The sequence below is a fragment of the Ixodes scapularis genome, unplaced genomic scaffold (assembly GCF_016920785.2).
Source record: "Ixodes scapularis isolate PalLabHiFi unplaced genomic scaffold, ASM1692078v2 PGA_scaffold46__3_contigs__length_2488377, whole genome shotgun sequence".
Taxonomy (NCBI): domain Eukaryota; kingdom Metazoa; phylum Arthropoda; class Arachnida; order Ixodida; family Ixodidae; genus Ixodes; species Ixodes scapularis.
In genome coordinates, this window is record NW_024609875.1 from 2,069,206 (window position 1) to 2,088,101 (window position 18,896).

The 18,896-nt window shown below is 51.6% G+C and overlaps 1 protein-coding gene across 1 annotated transcript in view; it reads left to right on the forward strand.

The window, feature by feature from the left end:
* Positions 1-18,896, forward strand: part of LOC115314687 (trypsin-1-like) — a 76,743-nt gene that overhangs the window by 24,007 nt on the left and 33,840 nt on the right. Inside the window, exons 4-6 of the mRNA XM_029973808.3 lie at positions 12,543-12,637; positions 15,179-15,273; positions 15,333-15,411. Coding sequence (XP_029829668.3) covers positions 12,543-12,637; positions 15,179-15,273; positions 15,333-15,411 — 269 coding nt within the window. The remainder of the gene's footprint in view (positions 1-12,542; positions 12,638-15,178; positions 15,274-15,332; positions 15,412-18,896) is intronic.

Genomic DNA, 18,896 nt, shown 5'->3' on the forward strand with positions numbered 1-18,896 from the left:
ATTATATTGTCATGGGTGGTGAGTCGTGACCAATAAACAAGAAATAAACAGAAATAAATAAACGTTTAATGTGGCGAACTTGTGCCAAAAATGAAGAAGGAAACAGAAGAAAGCAGAGCGTCGCGGGCGTCGAAGTCGGCGTGTCAGCAGAATCGAGCGCTGGGGCGAGACTGACTCGACAAGGTCGCGGGCGGCCTCTTATCTAGAGTGAGTCAGTATCTCGAAGATTCGGCGGAGAAGGTTCGAGCGTAGCGCGCTCGGGGCGAGAATGAGCAAGCACTTTCTAGAACAACAAAAACAGGGATGAACGATAGTTATGTCCACAGCAAGAGTGAACGAGAACTTTCTACAAGTCCGTGACCCTGCTCGCGGCATTATCCCCCCCTTTAAAAAGTGCATCGTCCCGATGCAGCACAAAACGAAAAACAACAAACAAAAACAAATGCAAAACAAAAAGGCAGCAGAATCGCGAGCCGCAGTTCACAGTTCACCCGTCGACGAGAGTGGAAAGTTCTATCGTTCGTAATACGGCTTCAGCCGGACGACGTGCACCACCTCGGGTCGCGGCTGACGTCTTGTAGATGGGCGCGTTCCGTCGGGGAGGACTTCGTAGTTAAGATCACCGAGGCGACGAAGCACTTTGTAGGGTCCAAAGTATCGTTTCAGCAATTTCTCACTGAGGCCGCGGCGACGCATGGGCGTCAATACCCACACCCTATCTCCGGGCTGGAAGTGGACGTTCCTGCGACGAAGCTTGTAGCGGCCGGCGTCGACGCGTTGCTGGTCTTGAATCAGGAGTCGGGCGAGCTGGCGAACTTCTTCGGCGCGTTGAGTAACCGCCTGGGCGTCGTCGCTCTCGTTGTCAGATGGCTTATGGGGCAGCATGGCGTCCAGCATGGTCGTTACCTTCCGACCATGTACCAGCTGGAAAGGGGTGAATCCAGTGGTCTCTTGAACCGCCGTATTGTAGGCGAACGTGACGTAGGGCAGCACCTCGTCCCACGTCTTGTGCTCTACGTCGACGTACATAGAGATCATATCGGCGATTGTCTTGTTGAGTCGCTGTTGAGTCGACGATGGCTGGTGTGACTGAGTCGGAAGATTTCTTGGGCCAGTTGTGCCACGAACGATGATCCGCGATCTGTAATCAGAACTTCTGGAGCGCCGTGCCGGAGGACGATGGACTCAATGAAAAACTTGGCAACTTCCACAGCAGTCCCCGAAGGAAGAGCTTTCGTTTCAGCGTACAGCGTGAGATAATCTGTGGCGACGATGATCCAGCGGTTCCCCGACGTCGAAGGCGGAAAAGGACCAAGTAGATCCATTCCGATCTGCTGGAAGGGTGCAGTTGGAGGAGAAATAGGCTGCAGGAGTCCGGCCGGCCTCGTCGGAGGTTTCTTGCGTCGCTGGCACTCGTGGCATGATCGTGTGTACAGGTGGACGGTCTTGGGGAGCTTGGGCCAGTAATACTTTTCACGAATACGGGCCAGTGTCCGGCTGTATCCAAGGTGTCCGGACGTCGAGTCGTCGTGACATGCTTGAAAGATCTCCCCTCGAAGGTCGGTCGGTATTACCAGCAGCCACGGCGAGTTGTTGTTCCCGAAGTTCTCTTTGTAGAGTACACCTTGTCGAATGGTGAAGGTCGGCACGGCTCGTGAGAAAACACGGGGTACGATATACCGCCGCGCCCTTCCAGGTGCTCGATTAAGGCTCGCAGCTCCGGATCGTCTCGTTGACGTCGTGCCATGTCATCGGTGTTCACTGCCCCTAGAAAGCACTCGTGATCATCGTCGTCGCTGCTGCCGGAAGGTGTTTCGACAGGGGCCCTGGACAGGCAGTCAGCGTCGCTGTGCTTGTGTCCTGACTTGTAAACCACAGTCATGTTGAACTCTTGTAGCCGGAGGCTCCATCGAGCGAGGCGTTCTGACGGGTCCTTGAGGTTCGCAAGCCAGCAGAGTGAATGGTGGTCCGTGACTACGCGGAACGGGCTTCTGTATAAGTACGGACGAAACTTCGTGATCGCCATTCTTTTTCAGTCGTGGAGTAATTTCGCTCCGCCTTGGACAATGTTCGACTTGCGTAGGCGATGACTCGTTCGGTGCCTTCTTGTACTTGAACTAGTACCGCGCCAAGTCCCGCGTTACTTGCGTCAGTGTGAATCTCGGTGTCCGCATCCTGATCGAAATGTCCAAGAACCGGAGGCGTCTGGAGTCGTCGCTTCAGCTCGTCGAATGCCTGCTGCTGTTCCTCGGCCCATTCGAACCTCTCGGCGTCCTTCGTGAGGTTTGTGAGCGGTGCGGAAATCCGTGCCAAATCCCGAACGAAGCGACGATAGTAGGCGCAAAGTCCAAGGAATCTTCGCACGGCCTTTTTGTCTGTCGGCACTGGAAATGACGCGACGGCGCGAGTCTTCTCAGGGTCTGGGCGCACCCCTTCGTTGCTAACCACGTGACCTAGAAACTTCAGTTCGTCATAGGCGAACCGACACTTTGACGGCTTGAGGGTGAGTCCAGCGGTCCGTATGGCTTGAAGAACAGCTCGGAGTCGTCGCAAGTGCTCGTCGAAGTCGCTGGAAAACACCACGACGTCATCGAGGTAAACCAGACAGCTCTGCCACTTCAGTCCTGCCAGTACGGTGTCCATAACACGCTGGAAAGTTGCTGGCGCCGTACATAGTCCGAAGGGCATTACCTTGAACTTGTACAGCCCATCCGGCGTGACGAAAGCTGTCTTCTCTCGGTCCCGTTCGTCGACTTCGATCTGCCAGTAGCCGCTCTTCAGGTCCATCGATGAGAAGTATCGAGAGTGGCGCAGCCGGTCTAACGTGTCGTCGATTCGGGGGAGTGGGTAGACGTCTTTCTTCGTCACCGCGTTCAGCTGCCGGTTGTCCACGCAGAACCGAAGCGTTCCGTCCTTCTTCTTAACCAGTACGACTGGAGAGGCCCACGGACTGCTTGATGGCTGGATTATGTCGTCGTTCAGCATCTCTTGAACTTGCTCCTTGATCGCCTCCCTTTCTTTAACGGAGACTCTGTACGGTGATCGATGCACAGGGCGCGCGTCGTCCTCGGTAATGATGCGGTGCTTCGCAACGGCTGTTTGGCGTACCTTCGACGACGTCGCAAAACAGTCACGGTATTCGGCGAGGAGGTTAATCAGCTGCCGTCGTTTTGGGTCCGGAAGCTTAGGGTCGATGTCGAGTTGCGCTGGTGACGTACCGTCTTGCTGAGGTGGCGAGGATTCATCAGTAATGGCGGCGATTTCGGCGGAGTTTCGGAGATCCTCGACGTGGCCAACGGCTGCACCTTTCGTGAGGTGTTGCGTTTCATTCCGGAAGTTCGTCACGAGGACCACAGTGCGGCCATCCTGAAGTTTAGCTACTCCTCGTGCGACGCCTATCCCTCTTCCCAGGAGCAACTGGAGGTTACCTTCCAGAAGAACTTCGCTACGGGTAGCTGCATCGGTCACGACAGGTACGACAACACTTGATCGCGGCGGCAGATTCACGTGGTCGGCAGGGACTCGGACGGCAACTGACGCAGTTTGGAGTTTCTCTGAAGGCGGAACAGGTGTCCGCAGCGTCAATCTGTTTTCTCCAAGGTCGATGACGGCGCCGTATTCACACAAAAAGTCCATGCCGAGAATGACGTCTCTGGAACAGTCTTGTAGAATGACGAATTTCACAGGACACGTCTCGCCGTAAATGTCGACGCGAGCGGTGCACCTTCCGACAGGCGTGATGAGGTGTCCTCCGGCGGTTCGTATCTGCGGTCCATCCCACGGCGTCGTGACTTTTCGAAGGTGGCGAGAGAGCCTCCCACTCAATACTGAGTAGTCTGCCCCGGTGTCAACGAGTGCCGATGCGTTTTGGCCATCGATAACAACGTTTAGCTTGTTGGACACCGTTGCAGGCGCGTCGGTGCAATGCGGGGCGTCGAGAGAGTGGGAGCGCTCCGGCGTTCTTGGAGGCTGTTTGCTTCCGTCGTTTTCGGCAACGTCACCTCCAGGCGTTGCCGCACTCAGTTTTCCCGACGACGCAGGGGAGACAGGCTTTCTCGGCGGGATCGTGGCGCTGGGGAGGCTGAACGTCGTGGCGATGGTGAGCGGGCTTCACGGCGGAGAGAAGACACTGGGGAGGGGGAACGTCGGAGGTACTCCTCGATGTCGTGAGGGCGTTCGCCGTACCTCGGGCGTGGGTCGTTCGGGTGGAACCCACGCAGGCCCATTTGCCGGTAGGGACAACGACGGTAGATATGGTCGGCCTCCCCGCAGTGGTAGCACAACGGGCGTCGATCGGCCGTCCTCCACACGTCGGTCTTTCGTGGAGCAGCTTGTTCTGGGCGGACGTACGCCCGATCTTCATGGCGTCGTGAATACTGCGGCGCTAGAGGTTCACGTCGAGGTGGCGCCGTATACGGGTGAGCAGGGGGCGGTGGTCGTCGGGTAGCTGCGGCGTAGCTTGGCTTCGGTGGTTCAGGAGCGGCGCTGGCGAGAACTTCTGGCTGCAGCGCCTGCTGAAGTTCTTCCCGGACAATCTCGGCGACTGAGGGCGTATCCATGCTTGTGGCAACAGGTAGCAACTTCTTCAACTCCTCCCGGACGGCTTCACGGATAAGGTCACAGATGTCGGGGAGGGTGGTGCCCAGGTCAGATCCAGATGTCGCTAAAGTAGTCACGCCAGGGTGTCGTTGGTAGTGTCTGGCGCGGGCTAGCAAGGCCCGTTCCATATTTGTCGCCTCCGTGATGAACTCGTCGACTGTTGTTGGGGGATTCCGGATGAGACCGCCGAAAATCTCGCTTTTCACACCCCTCATCAGCTGGTGCTGCTTCTTCTCCTCGGTAGCCCGAGGATCGGCGCGGGCGCTTAGGCGGAGAACATCCTCCACGAAGCCGGTGATGCTCTCGTTGGGGCCTTGAGTCCTGGTACGCAGTAAGTCTTCGGCTCTCTCTCGGCGGTGCTGGTTGACAAATGTCGCCTTCAGCTGGCTCTTGAAAATGTCCCAGGATGTCAATGAAGACTCGTGATTTTCGTACCAGCTTCTGGCAGTCCCCTCGAGCGAGAAATACACGTTTTGCAGCCATTGCTCGTTGGTCCAGCTATTGTGGCGGGCGACGAGTTCGAATTGGTCGATCCAATCTTCAACGTCTTCGTGGAGTTCGCCGTGGAACGGAGCCGGTGTCCGAGGAGCGACGGGTAGGTAGACGACGGCAGGAGCGGCGGGGGTCTGCGACTGGTTGGCCATCGTCGGCTGCCTGGTCCTGGGTGGTAGAAGTCCATATTCCGGGTTTAGCCCTTGGGTGCGGCGACTTGATCGAGTCTCGATCTGGTCTTCGTTGGGTCCTCGGGAGCTTGGATTCGGACTTGTACTGCGGGAACTCGGAGGGCTGCGCTGCACGGACATGCGGTACCCCGCACCTCCACCAGAATGTCACGGGTGGTGAGTCGGGACCAATAAACAAGAAATAAACAGAAATAAATAAACGTTTAATGTGGCGAACTTGTGCCAAAAATAAAGAAGGAAACAGAAGAAAGCAGAGCGTCGCGGGCGTCGAAGTCGGCGTGTCAGCAGAATCGACCGCTGGGGCGAGACTGACTCGACAAGGTCGCGGGCGGCCTCTTATCTAGAGTGAGTCAGTATCTCGAAGATTCGGCGGAGAAGGTTCGAGCGTAGCGCGCTCGGGGCGAGAATGAACAAGCACTTTCTAGAACAACAAAAACAGGGATGAACGATAGTTATGTCCGGAGCAAGAGTGAACGAGAACTTTCTACAAGTCCGTGACCCTGAGCGCGGCAATATTCTCGTCGCGCGCATTACGTCATCTGAGCGCTCGTCTGTCGTCTGCTACGCGCGTCGTCTGCTACGTGTATCGTCTGCTACGCCTATCGTCTGCTACGCGCCTCGCCTGCTACGTGTGTTGTCGGCTACGTGGGTCGTCTGCTACGTGTGTTGTCTGCTACGACTGTTGTCTACCATGCGCATGCTACTGGTGATAGCAAGAGCTTTGGCATACCCAAAAGGTGGTGAACACTCAAATGAAAGCTTCTCCAATGTGCTCATCTGCTTTCCTGGTTTAGTTTCAGTATTTGTTAAAGCAAATAAACATTGTGACTTTTTTTCTTCTCGCGTCAGTCTGCGCCAGCTTTGCCGACCCCGCTTCCTGTGAAGTCTAGAGCTATCTCGGGCGCGGTGATCATAAACTAACTGTCGGCCAGCGCGTCTGCATCATTAATTCACGTGGTCCTGACTTTGATAACTGCATTTATAGCTTGTGGTTCTTGTCTTCCTTATTGTTATTGCCTTTTGGCCTGTGATAGATGTGTGTTGGTGACTGTGGGGTGCAGACGTGTAAGATTTCTGCCCATAACGTTTGCTGCAGCCAATTGCTGTAACGACGACGTTGTGTCAGTAGTGTCGGGTAAGAAAATTGGAAACCTTATTGCTGAAGTAAAATTGAATGGCTGCTCCCTGCAGTCAAAGAAAAATCAAGTCAACTAAAACAGCCTCAGTAACGGGTCATATCCCCGTTTAGCTCGACTACAGCCGCCATCCTTGGCGGCAGCGAGTCGTAAAGACTTGACACAAAAGACGCGTCTCCTTTCAAACGTTCCCATTCTGCTTGGACTGGGTCCCAGAGCTCGTCTTCTGTGGCGGAATAAATAGGAGTCCGCACAATGGCCACCTTCATTCGGCCCCAGACGTTCTCAATGATGTTGAGGTCTGCGCCCTTCGGAACCCGTGACAACTCCTCTATGCCGCACTGCCGCAAGTGATCCTTCGGAGTGCACGTAGTGTGGATGGGCGCGAGATCTTGATGAAAAAGGAAGTTCCCGTCGGGGAAGAGACCACTCCGAACGAAGCCTTTTATCCAGCCTTTTATCAAACGGAATTGCAGTAAATCACGAGTGTGTAGCGAGAACGTAAACGAACAACGAAATATTTCCGCAACGAAAATAATTATCAAGATCTACGTAGGACACCTAGCATACTAAGCGCAGGCCTTACCGTGCGCCGCGGGGTCGCCACACACGCACGCATTCGTTTTGCCTGGTGGAGAACGTCGATTCGTCTGAAAAGACGTCCCGGCCCCAGTCATCCGCCGTCCACGACGCATGTCCCATCGCAAAGCAGAGCCTCGCTTCCTTGTTTGAAGGAGATAGCAGGGCGCTTCTGCGCTTCCATGGCGCTATGCAGGCCGGCGCGTGCCAACCTCCGACGAATTGTCACGTAGGAAACGTCCAATTCCAGCTCCTCTCGGATTTCCCTGGCCGAAAGAAAGGGGCCCTCGACGACAGCGGCAATAATGTAACGGTCCTCATCCTCGGTCGTCGCTCTTGGAGGAGTCCTTTGAGGTGCGTCGTGGATCCGGCCTACATAACGGAAAGCTTGAACGATCCTATTAACCGTCTTTAGAGGCCTTTTTACAAGGGCCCCGATGGCCCGCTGCGAGTGCCCTTTCCGGGAGAGCTCGATGATCAATCACCTGTCCGCCTCTGGAACTCTGGCCATGACGAGGTGCAGCAATCGTTCTGACAGCAATGCAAAGGCGCCTAAACTTATCAAGCACACCGCATGCGGGGGAGGGGGCCTCGAATATTTTTTTAATAAAATATAAGAAACAAAAAAGGTATGATACTGCATCATGCATCAAAATATTCGCATGCTTGTCGCATGCCCGTGGGCTGATAAGTTCATCTACACGCATTTTAACCCCTGCGCTTCCATGCGACATGCTTCGCGTAGAAGACGACGCCCGTAGCAGACGACGCGCGAGCGCTCCGATGACGCGATGCGCACGATGAGAGCATAATTCCTCAGCAGGCGCGATGCGCATGCGCTGGAACTTGCGCGCCGGGCCGTTAGGCTGCTCTGATAGTACCCGCTGCCACGCGCTCCGGCGTTCCCGCTAACTGTGATCAAGGTAGTACGTACAAGTGACCTCCGGTCATTGACCGCTGGGAATTCGCATGCTCACGCATTCTCTCGTTGACGCAGCGTCCCGATTGTTCTATGTAAACCCGTCCGCATGACAATGGAATTTTGTAGATGACACCCACAACGCAATCCACAAACTTGTTGACATGCTTAACCGTACATGACATCTTGTTACTGCTTGCCTGGTTTACGCGCGGGCAAAGTTGTGCCAATTTTTGAGGCGCTGAAAAAACCATTGGCACATTGAACCGGTTAGCCACTTTTTTTATTAAATTATGTGAAACCTTATGTAATTATGGGACAACCTGAGGTCTTTGTTCAGGCTTTGCTTTTGGTTCCTGAGAACCGCTCTTTACTCTTTTCAAGAGTGTCTGAGAGGCACCAAGCAATACGGAAAGAGGAAATCCTGCTCCTAAAAAGATGCGACCAGCCAGGCCGATACGGAAAGAGGAAATCCTGCTACCAAAAAGATGCGACCAGCCAGACCTACCCAGGGTGGATTGACTATCTTGGGTGACGTCGTTGTACCTGAAGATGTTGCGAGGACTCTTTCAAAAGGACCAAAATACAGTGTAGAACCGCGCATGGAACCACATGAACTTATAGCCTTAGTGCGAGAAGTGTCTGCAAAAGCCCCTGCTGAGGAAAGGAACAGGTGCACGCTAGAAGGGGTGGATTGTCTGGCGCGGTGCGCTAACAAAAGGTCTTCTAACCCCACGGGGAACATGTTAGCAAAAGTAGTCTCTTTTTTCCAGTGTAACGACCTTGGGTTGCTGCAGGCAGACAAGGAGGGAGGTTTTGTGGTGCTGGCGAGGGACACACTGGACCTAAAAGCACGTGATGCCATTTGAAGAAATTTTAGACCAACTCCACTCGAACCAAAAAAGGTCAAAAGTGCCGCCCTAAAACTGTGCAATAGCCTTGAGCTGTCACAGTTGGAAAACAGCATAAGAAAGTTTAAGACAGGTAACTTGGAGGCGTTCTTTTCGGCAAAGACCCATAAGCCTGACACGCCTCTTCGGGCCATTGTCACGGAGAGAGGATCTTGGCAAGAAATGGTCAGCTGTTACCTGCAAAAGCATCTGAGTGCTCTGGAGCTTCATGATCCCTTTCTTGACAAAAACTCGCAGTCCCTCATTGCGTCCTTTAGTAAGGACGTTCCCGACAACTCAATGGCGTTTTCAGTCGATGCGGAAGAACTCTTTTACTCTGTGCCCCACAAATACTTGTTCCTGGCGGTGCGTGAGTGCATTGAAAAAAATGGTGTTGTTGCCTTCCAGAATGCCAGTGGAGTGGGGATTGACGGTTTTTTGGAACTCATAATGTTATACTTGCAGTCCACCTTTGTCCTTTTTGACGGAAGCTACTATGTACAGAGAAGGCATTTGCATCGGCTCGAGCGTTGCTCCGGTGCTATACGACATTTACCTAGCGAAGTTCGATAGGTCTTTGGAAACGGCATTGTGTCAACAGGTGTGCAAGATATACAGATATGTTGACGATTATCTGGTGTTCTTAAGGAGTGTCGGCAGATTTTCTTTGCAAAAGGTTGTGGATGATGTAATGACCGTTTTCAAGCGCTGCTCTTCCGGCCTAAAGTTCACTTCACGAACTGCAAGACGGTCAGTACATGCAGTTTTTGGATTTACGGCTGCAATTCACTGGGCAACATGTGTGTTGGCTCTACAACCCGCGAACCAAGAAGGAAATCCTGCCATACGATTCCGCCCACTCTAAACTTGTCACACAAAATATTGCCACGTCATGCCTCCAAGCTTCACTGTACAGGTCCTGTCACCATGCCATGCTTGACAGCTATGAAGCTCAGGTCAAGCGACTTTTAGGAGCAGGATTTCCTCTTTCCGTATTGCTTGGTGTCTCTCAGACACTCTTGAAAAATGTCAAGAGCGGTTCTCAGGAACCAAAAGTAAAGTCTAAACAAAGGCCTCAGGTTGTCCCATATTTACATAAGGTTTCAGATAATTTAAAAAAAGTGTCTAACCGGTTTAATGTGCCAATGGTTTTTTCAGCGCCTCAAAAATTGGCACAACTTTGCCCGCGCGTAAACCAGGCAAGCAGTAACAAGATGTCATGTACGGTTAAGCATGTCAACAAGTTTGTGGATTGCGTTGTGGGTGTCATCTACAAACTTCCATTGTCATGCGAACGGGTTTACATAGGACAATCGGGACGCTGCGTCAACGAGAGAATGCGTGAGCATGCGAATTCCCTGCGGTCAATGACCGGAGGTCACTTGTATGTACATTGCAGAGACTGCCTGTGTCACCCCGTCTTCCAAAATACCTTAATCATTGGCAGGGGGCGCACAAAAGTGCAAAGAGAGGTGCTGGAGGCGCATGCTATCGAAAAAGCTGGCGCGGGGCACTGCGTCAGCCAACCTTCTGTTTATCTTCACAAAAAAGAAATAAATTTTATAGATGACTGGTGAGCGACACGCCATTGGCTGTTTCGGCGTTGGTTGGCTGTGTGGTGTTTTCTTGTTTGAGCCGTTTTAATACAACTTCAGTTGATAGTCAGCGCTTGTCTTGTGCTCTTCTCTCGTTGTCTTCGTCTTTTTGCGCGCTGTTTCCAATTTCCAAAGTCATGAACCAACTCGCTTGCATCGCCACCTTAATACGGCTCTAGCTTCCAGCGTACATCGGCATTGCGCCGTGGCCAGATTTTCTCTGTCAGATCTAACTTAAAGGTGACCTACAGATGCAGCAGCTGGTACACATTTTTAATACGGCGGCCTCCACGGAGCGCCGTAAATTCTGAGCAGGGTGCATAAAACGCGATCCAAACCAACGCTTCTTTTTGCGCCTGTAGGTCGTGCGGCTGCGGATGTGACGCATTTCGTGGCGTTTTTGCTGTTTCCGGGCGCGCTTTCTGTGTCAGAATCGTGCGCTTTGGTTTGGACGGGCGAAACTTCGGGCGAGCGCGCACGCGCGCACGCAGGCACGAGCGCACAAGCACAGTGCAACTGCGACAGACTGGCCGGCCAGACGGCGAGAGAAAGAGAGAGAGAGAGAGATCGCGTTGTCATGTTGGAAGAGAATAAAAGGGGGGGAGGAGAGGGCAGCCAGACGGCGAGAAACGCGGAGCCGGAACTAGCTTGCCCTCCACCGATTGGCCGGGACACAGGAGCGCCCTACTACTTCACCGCGCGTTTTTGTGCGCGTTGAGAAAGAAGTTGAAATTATCCAACTTTCTTGTGCGTGCCCGGAAGGAGCAAAGAAGTGGCGCGACGTCACGAAAATACGTCACATCCGCAGCCGCACGACCTACAGGCGCAAAAAGAAGCGTTGGTTTGGATCGCGCTTAAGAAGCGGCGGCACCTTCGCTGCCTTCGCTTGGAATCGAAGGGTTGAAGCCAAAACAAAACCAACTGCAATATCACGAGTTCAGATCGAAAACACGCTTTGTATATCCATTTTAACTTGTTAGAACGAGTAATTAGGCAGATAATTTTATTTGTGGTATGTAAGAAACTATTATCAAGACCCCTAAAATAAATACAAACATGGACGACATGAGGGAAGCCGCATTGCCATCGACCAGAATCAATGGCAGGAATGGCAGCGAGCGCGGTAAGCGCGGGGTTCGCCTTGTCCCACGACATGGCGTAATTGCTTTTGGTCCATATCTATCTCCGAGACATGTTTCTTTCCGCGGCATTTGTCTCCACGGTCCTTGCTAGGTATGTCCCCAAGCATTCCGGTGCTTCGATAGCCGGCAGTGCTGCGGTCGTCGTCGGGGGTGAAGCGTGTTTTCGAGGTCGGCTACACGGATATGCGTGTATGACCGAACCCAAAACACGTTTTTTACGGGAGGCACTCACTTGATCGAATGACGTTTTAGCGAACACCCACGTTTCTCCGAATGACACTTTAGCGAATAGTCGGACGCCGCGAAGCGGCGTTTTCGGGTTGTCCAAATGGGTTCACAATTTTTTAATTAGCCGCCGCAGACTGTCGCCGCGAAGCGACGTAAAGCGCAGCGCGGCGGATGGGTTAACGCGTGCCCCGGTTATTCGCTAAAACGTCCATTCGCTCATGTGATATGGACCCGTTTTTTAACACCTCGCATGATTTTTGAACGAATTATCCGTTACTCAATGTTTAAATTTGTGGTAATTTGTGTAAATAGCGTGTTTTTACCCCAAATATTCGCCAAATACACTACTAATTTAAGTCCATGGCTAAGGTTGCGGCGAAGGGTGGTGTTATTAACCGCTAAAACTAATGATTAATCTTTTCGCGAACTATGAAGCATGTTACAAAAGAAACATGTATCTACAGCGTCTGTTTTTGCGTGAGACAGTGCGCGATTGCATCCGCTGGAATTTCAGGAATAAATAGCGGTAGAGCAGTCATAAATCCTGATTTCAGCATATTATGGAGAACGATCAAATGGGGTTTTTTGAAACCTTACAGATTCTTTTGCGAAAAAGTAAACGCACTTATCTTTTTGATAGTGTAGGGTGCGCACTCAGCGTGCAACACAGTAAAATATACATTTAGGCGAAGTATGCGCTGGAAACTTAAAACTTATTGCAAATAATAATTATATATATGCCACTTCATTATGTCATTTTGTTTTAAATAGCTGAACCTCCAGGTGACAGATGCGGTGCGAGCCTTGTCAAGGGTGGAGGAATAGTTGGAGGACGGAATGCCACTGAAGGTGAATTTCCCTGGCAGGTAAGCGCACGAAAACCTGTATCGGACGTTGTTTTGACGCGGTGTCTGTCATCTGCCGCTGCGATAAGAGGTGTCAATGCTTGTTTTACTGTTTAGAGTGTTGGTCACAATATACGTACGCTTCTTCCTACCGGTTTGGTATCGAAATGGGAAGAGGCTGACCGACGATGCGTATACAAAACGAAAACAAAACGCTGAATGCGTAGAAGCGAATTAATCATTCTGTTCAACGTACTAGGCGAATACAAAATAAAGACAAAATTCGAACACCAACAAATTCATATCATCTTTATTGTTTCATCTATTTTTCTCAGAAATAATGAAGGACCGAGTACTTGTAGCTGCACGCAGTCCCTGAAATACAGAAATCACGTTCATACCTCTTAAATACATCAATATGTCTACCTATCCCGTAGGGAAAGGCGAAAGTGAAAAATACGTCTATTTAGTCACTGGCAGGTTAAAACGCTCAGAGTGGGATGTCCTTACGCTTCTTGCATTGCGATTTGTTCTTAAGCGGATTCAGAGGTAATAAGATGCTCGGCACTTCCATGTCTTGAGTTTCTTAAACTGTTATACCCGGTGTCGGAACACTGTGCTAGAGGACGACGATGCTGGCACAGCAGCCACAGAACGCGCGCACACGCGGAACGCGCGCACTCGCAAGCTCGTGATCTGCCGACCGGTCGCAACGGCCGGACCAGAATAAATACGAAGTATTCGGCGGTAGTCTTTCTGCCTACTCGAATACAACACTGGCCACAGAGGCATGGTTACAATGAAGAGCGCTGCACGCGGCTACGTGTGGTGGCCGGGCATAGACAAGGACACCGAACGAAAGGCAAGATCCTGCGTCACTTGTCTGGAACACCAGCGATCCCCACCTCAAGTACCTGTCCCAGACTGGCATCGTGCATCCCAGCCATGGGAACTCATCCACGCTGATTTTGCCGGTCCTCTGGAAGGTAAAATGTTTTTATTCGTAGTGGACGCCTACAGCAAGTGGCTGGAGGTACGCCAAATGAAGAACATACAATCAAGTTCAGTAATCGAACAGTTTCGAAATTTATTTGCAACGTTTGGACTGCCGGAGAAGGTAGTTACAGATAATGGAACATCGTTCGTATCACAAGAGACAACCGAATTATTTAAGGAAAACGGAGTTAAGCACAGAACAAGTGCGCCATACCATCCTGCCACCAACGGTCAGGCCGAAAGAATGGTGCAAGAAACGAAGCGTGCACTGGCCAAAGACAAAACAGGAACTCTGGCATGCAGGATCGCCCGGTTTCTTTTCAAGCAGCACACCACCACAAGTGTAACTACAGGCAAGACACCAGCGATGATGATGTTCGGTCGAGAGTTAACAACTCAGATCACTCGCCTGGGTCGCCTCGAAAGCGAGCAAAGGGGGAACACGGAAGAAAGGAAGGAGCAACAGTCTTTGTCTCCGAGGGGCCTCGCGGTTGGCCAAGACGTCTTTGTAAAAATATTTACAGGAACACCAAAGTGGATGCCAGGAACCGTCACAAAGAGAATTGGATCGCGTTCTTGGCTGGTCGCTACCGAGCGAGGTACAGTTAACGGCACGAGGACCACATCAGCAACCGAATTGAGAAACACGCAGAATATCCGGTGGCCGAGACCTCTTCGAGGGACATTAGTGGGAAGCCGGCTCCAGGTATTCTACCGCAGTGGACTATTGCGATAAATAGTGAGCCCACAAACTTCGAACGAAATGCTCCAGGCCCAGAGACTCTTGCACATCCCGACTCAAGCATTGTGCCTGCACCATCAAGATCTCTACGCCCAAGACGGTTGCCTCAGCAACATGGTGACTCTCTCTAGGGGGGAGAAGTGTTATACCCGGTGTCGGAACACTGTGCTAGAGGACGACGATGCTGGCACAGCAGCCACAGAACGCGCGCACACGCAGAACGCGCGCACTCGCAAGCTCTCGATCTGCCAACCGGTCGCAACGGCCGGACCAGAATAAATACGAAGTATTCGGCGGTAGTCTTTCTGCCTACTCAAATACAACATAAACATAATAATCTTATTACATGGTGAGTTCCATCTTATCGCTCCACAGCCGATGATGGCTTTTTTATTGGCGTTAGCCGACCAGCAAGCCAAAGAACGAAGCAAGAAGTGTTATGATAACAAGCAACGCCCTGCGTTTCTTTGGCAGTCGGTGAGTGAATTTTTGTTATTTCTCGTTGTACGAGTAACTCGCGTCGGACTATAGAAAAGTAAAAACTCGGTCAATCTAGTCCGACAGAACTTGCAGTTGTTCCGACACGTCGGTTATTTTATAATGTCATATTCCGAATAAATCGTGTCTTGTAAATGCGAAATCCTGTTGACACGAATGCTCCGCTGTATAGGCATCAATTTCGGGGACGAATTGGGCTAGCGCGTCATTTTGTGTCTGGTTATTGCCAGCAACTCACATAATGACAGTTTGTGGGGGGGGGGGGGGGGGGGGGGAGAGATGTTTATAGTAATGAGACTATTATCCGGCACTCTGTACCACTGCAGGTGTCTCTCCAGAGGAAGAACTCCAGAAAGCATTTTTGTGGGGGATCAATCATCAAACCAGACATCATTGTGACCGCAGCGCATTGTCTACGCAGGCACGTATACGCTCTCCTTGATGAGAAAAGTGTCATGAGCAGTGTGCCTTCATTTCTAGGAAACATCCAAGGCATATAGTAGTCCAGGCTGGGCTTTTGGACCTCGATAACCCGCCCAGCTACAGCCAACTGCGCGATGTAAGTACCACACCGTTAAAAAATCACGGCATTTGTTATTAGAGTGTTCAGTAAGTTTTGAGGTTTTGTACAACCGAGACATATTGTACAAGCAAGAGTCAATTAACCAGTCTGCTCACCAACAGGTGAAGTTATAGTTGCTCTATACTCATTGTCACGTTAAGAAAATAGGAAGGTTTGAGCATTGTTATTGCGTTGCGCGAAGTAGTTCTTACAATATTTAGTTTTTGAAGGAAGAAATGATGCGTTTAGCGTTTGAATCGTCCACGTCTTGATAAAATACAATAAAGCTAATCTAAAATGCCCCTACATATATCTTTATTCAATACATAACTCGGCAAATTCGTAACGTTCAGCGAAAGCCGCCTTTTTTTTTTACTACAGTTCTAGAGATGAAAGTGAGTGCAGGCGCAAAGAGATCTCGGAGAGGAGTATTGAATAGCTGTCAATAATTTATACATACCGAGACAAAATTTAACCGGACAGTGATTAAACTAGTCGCTTCTACTGAGAACACGAGACATATTAGGAACAACTCTGCTTAATTCGTCCCTCTTCTGGGGTTAGCGACTGGTGTGGGATGGTCGTTCTAGTCCAGAGCTATTGTTACAAGCGATCCGATAGGTACGTAGCGCGTTACTAGTAACGACTAACTTCTAGATAGTTAATTTGTTTTGTAACTGTCGTGCCGGAATGTGGCCGGCGGTGGAACGGCACGGCCCACTAGCGACAGCAAGCAAGCAACTGAGCGCCCAGAACCGATAACCAAAAATCATCTTTATTACATGAGACGATGCTTTTTACACGAGTCGCAAGCACAGTGTTTGCAACCCAATTACCGAAAGTGTCCAAACTTGGCACTAATGCCGCTCACAACATCTGCATCCTATAGATTGTCCGAGGAGAGTACCGTACACCTTTGTTGCGAGAAAAAACAAGTCTTACAGATTGAGTCTCTTGGGAGCGACAACCTCTCTTTCAGAACGGGTAGACCAGTACCGTCATCACGAACGCATGGTGGTGATGCCGGACGAGGCACATCACGATGACGGAAGTCGACAGGTCTACCCGAGGCCGAATCGGCGACGGCAGCCGGGGCGGCAAGGGGCGTCGAAGATGCGCACCGGTCGGTGGGAGCGAACGTAGACGGCGGAGCCGAGGTTCGACTGTAGGGCACCAAGTAGCGCCGGTTGTGTTGCAGAACTGCCCCGTTGTCAGTCTCAACGACATAAGAGTTCAGGCGTTGAGCCGGGCTTAAAACAGTGCCCGCAGCCTGTCGGGCTAAACCCAAACTCAAGTGCCCTGTTCAAGCCTTGAAAGCATAAAGGCTCGATGACCGCTGTTGAAGCTTGCTGCCTGTTTTCTAAGGTAGTTGGAGTCTCGGCGGACAATCAGGTCTCGCCCCGAACTAAGAGGCCGTAGCTTTTCCCTCTTCAAGACCCTCGTTCGAAGCTGGTGGCCCATCAACAGCTGTGACGGGTGTAGCCGATTATACCTGGCGTGTCTGTGTAACTGAGGAGCGCCAAGTACGGGTCCTTGGCCTTGCGGACGTGGTTCTTAATGGGTTCAACCATACATTCCACTTCACCGTTTAACTGGGGGAAGTTTGGGCTACTGGTCCCGTGTGCGAAGCCGTAGGAGCTTGCGAACCCGGCGAACAACCGCGACGAAAATGGGAGACCGTTATCAGACCCCGACAGTCTTGGGGATTCCGTGACGAGCAAACATACTCTTCAAAACGTCGATGACCACCCCTGATGTCGTACGTCCTAGCGTCACCACTTCCGGGTACCGGGAATTGTAGTCAACTAGTAGACGAAAGTCTTGGCCGTTCAGGTAGAAAACGGCGGCACCGCGGTCTTCCCACGGAAAGCTTGGGAGACTTGTGCCACAGAGGGGTTCAGCCGGGTTGACTCGGCACGAGGGACATGGCTCACAATTCGCCACGAGGGAAATAATGCTCGAATTGATCTGGGGCTACCAGAATGACTCACGTGCTCTGGACTTCCAGCGGTTGATACCTTGATGGCCTTCGTGGATCAAAGGCAAGTATGGTCGGGCGGAGTGCAGCTGGGAAGACGATACGGGTTTCCTTCAGCAGAAGACCATTGCAGACTGAAAGCTCTTTCAACACGGGTGCGTACTTCGCAATGTGCAAAGGTAACTTTCTCTGGGATGGCCAAGCGCCGTGGCCGAATGGGATGAGCGTACTGCATTACCCGTCAGATGCTTGAGCCATCTTAAGGTCTTCTATTGAAACTGGAAGCACCTCAGAGGAGCCGTTCACGGTTTCTGTTGCGAAAAGCTTGGTGGCATCCAGCGCTTTCAGCGCGACGAGGGCCTTGCAACGGATCCGAGACAGTGTGCTGGCTGTTGCTAGTAGCTTTTCGGGAACGTGCAGCATCCGGTATTGAGACCACATAAGTGTCAGCCGTAACCATTGAGTCCGCGGTGGCAAGACGTACAGCTCCATCCTTCCGAAAAGAGAGACCAATGGCAGATGATGCGCCTCAACATCGACGGAGATGCCTCACACGTACTCGTCTAACCTCAGTACAACTCAAGTGGCCGCCAGAGCCTTCTTCTCGGTTTGGCTGTAGCGCTCAGTTGTTGACAGGGATCTTGGCGCAAAGGCGACCTGTCGTCGCACTCTTGTTGGTTGAGTGCGTTCCAGCACCGCGCCCAGGCAGAAGGAGCTTGCATACGCCGAAACCACAGTTTGTCACGGAATTGGGGAAAAATCTTCAATAAATGAAAACAATAGTTCACTTCGAGGCCAACAAAAACAAAGTGCTAGGTTGGACCGATGGCAGCCGATAGGTCCACGACCGGTGCAATGTCAGGTAAGGAGGCGACGACACGTAGATGGTCAAAAACAAAACACAAATTTAATCAGACTTAACACCAAGGAGTCGGTGGAGCGCGGCAACAAAGTAGACACAACATAGAAATCACTCAGTGAACTATCCAAAAACCCTTGGGAGTACATGCACTAACATCCCGGTTAGAAACGCTAAAAACGTTCCCCAACAACCCTCGATAAGGCACACTTAAAATTGATCGAACACGTTGGCCCTAGCCAATCACAACATAAAATAAAAGTATTGTCTGTAGTCCAGACGCTGCCGAAGCCTGTCTTGGAGTCCCTGGTCGATAAAGAGGAGTCGTCACGGAGTCCGGAATCTTCACGCTTCTCGCAGGGACGACCCGACGTATTACACGCGCACGCACACGCACCGCAGTGCAAACACGCCCGAAGGCTAAAATAAACCTCAGGCCCGCAGGCAAACTAGGGTCACAGCCTTACGTACAGAAAATAAAATCGAGACTCAAAAACAAAGGCAATGACGAGCGGAGTCCCGGCCAGCTCCGGGCACTCCTAACCCCAAAGACGAACCACACCCCTTTTTCCCGCCAGTCCACGTCTTTATATTGAGACTAGCAGCATTTTCAGGGCTCGTAATCTGACCAATCAGCAATGAGCT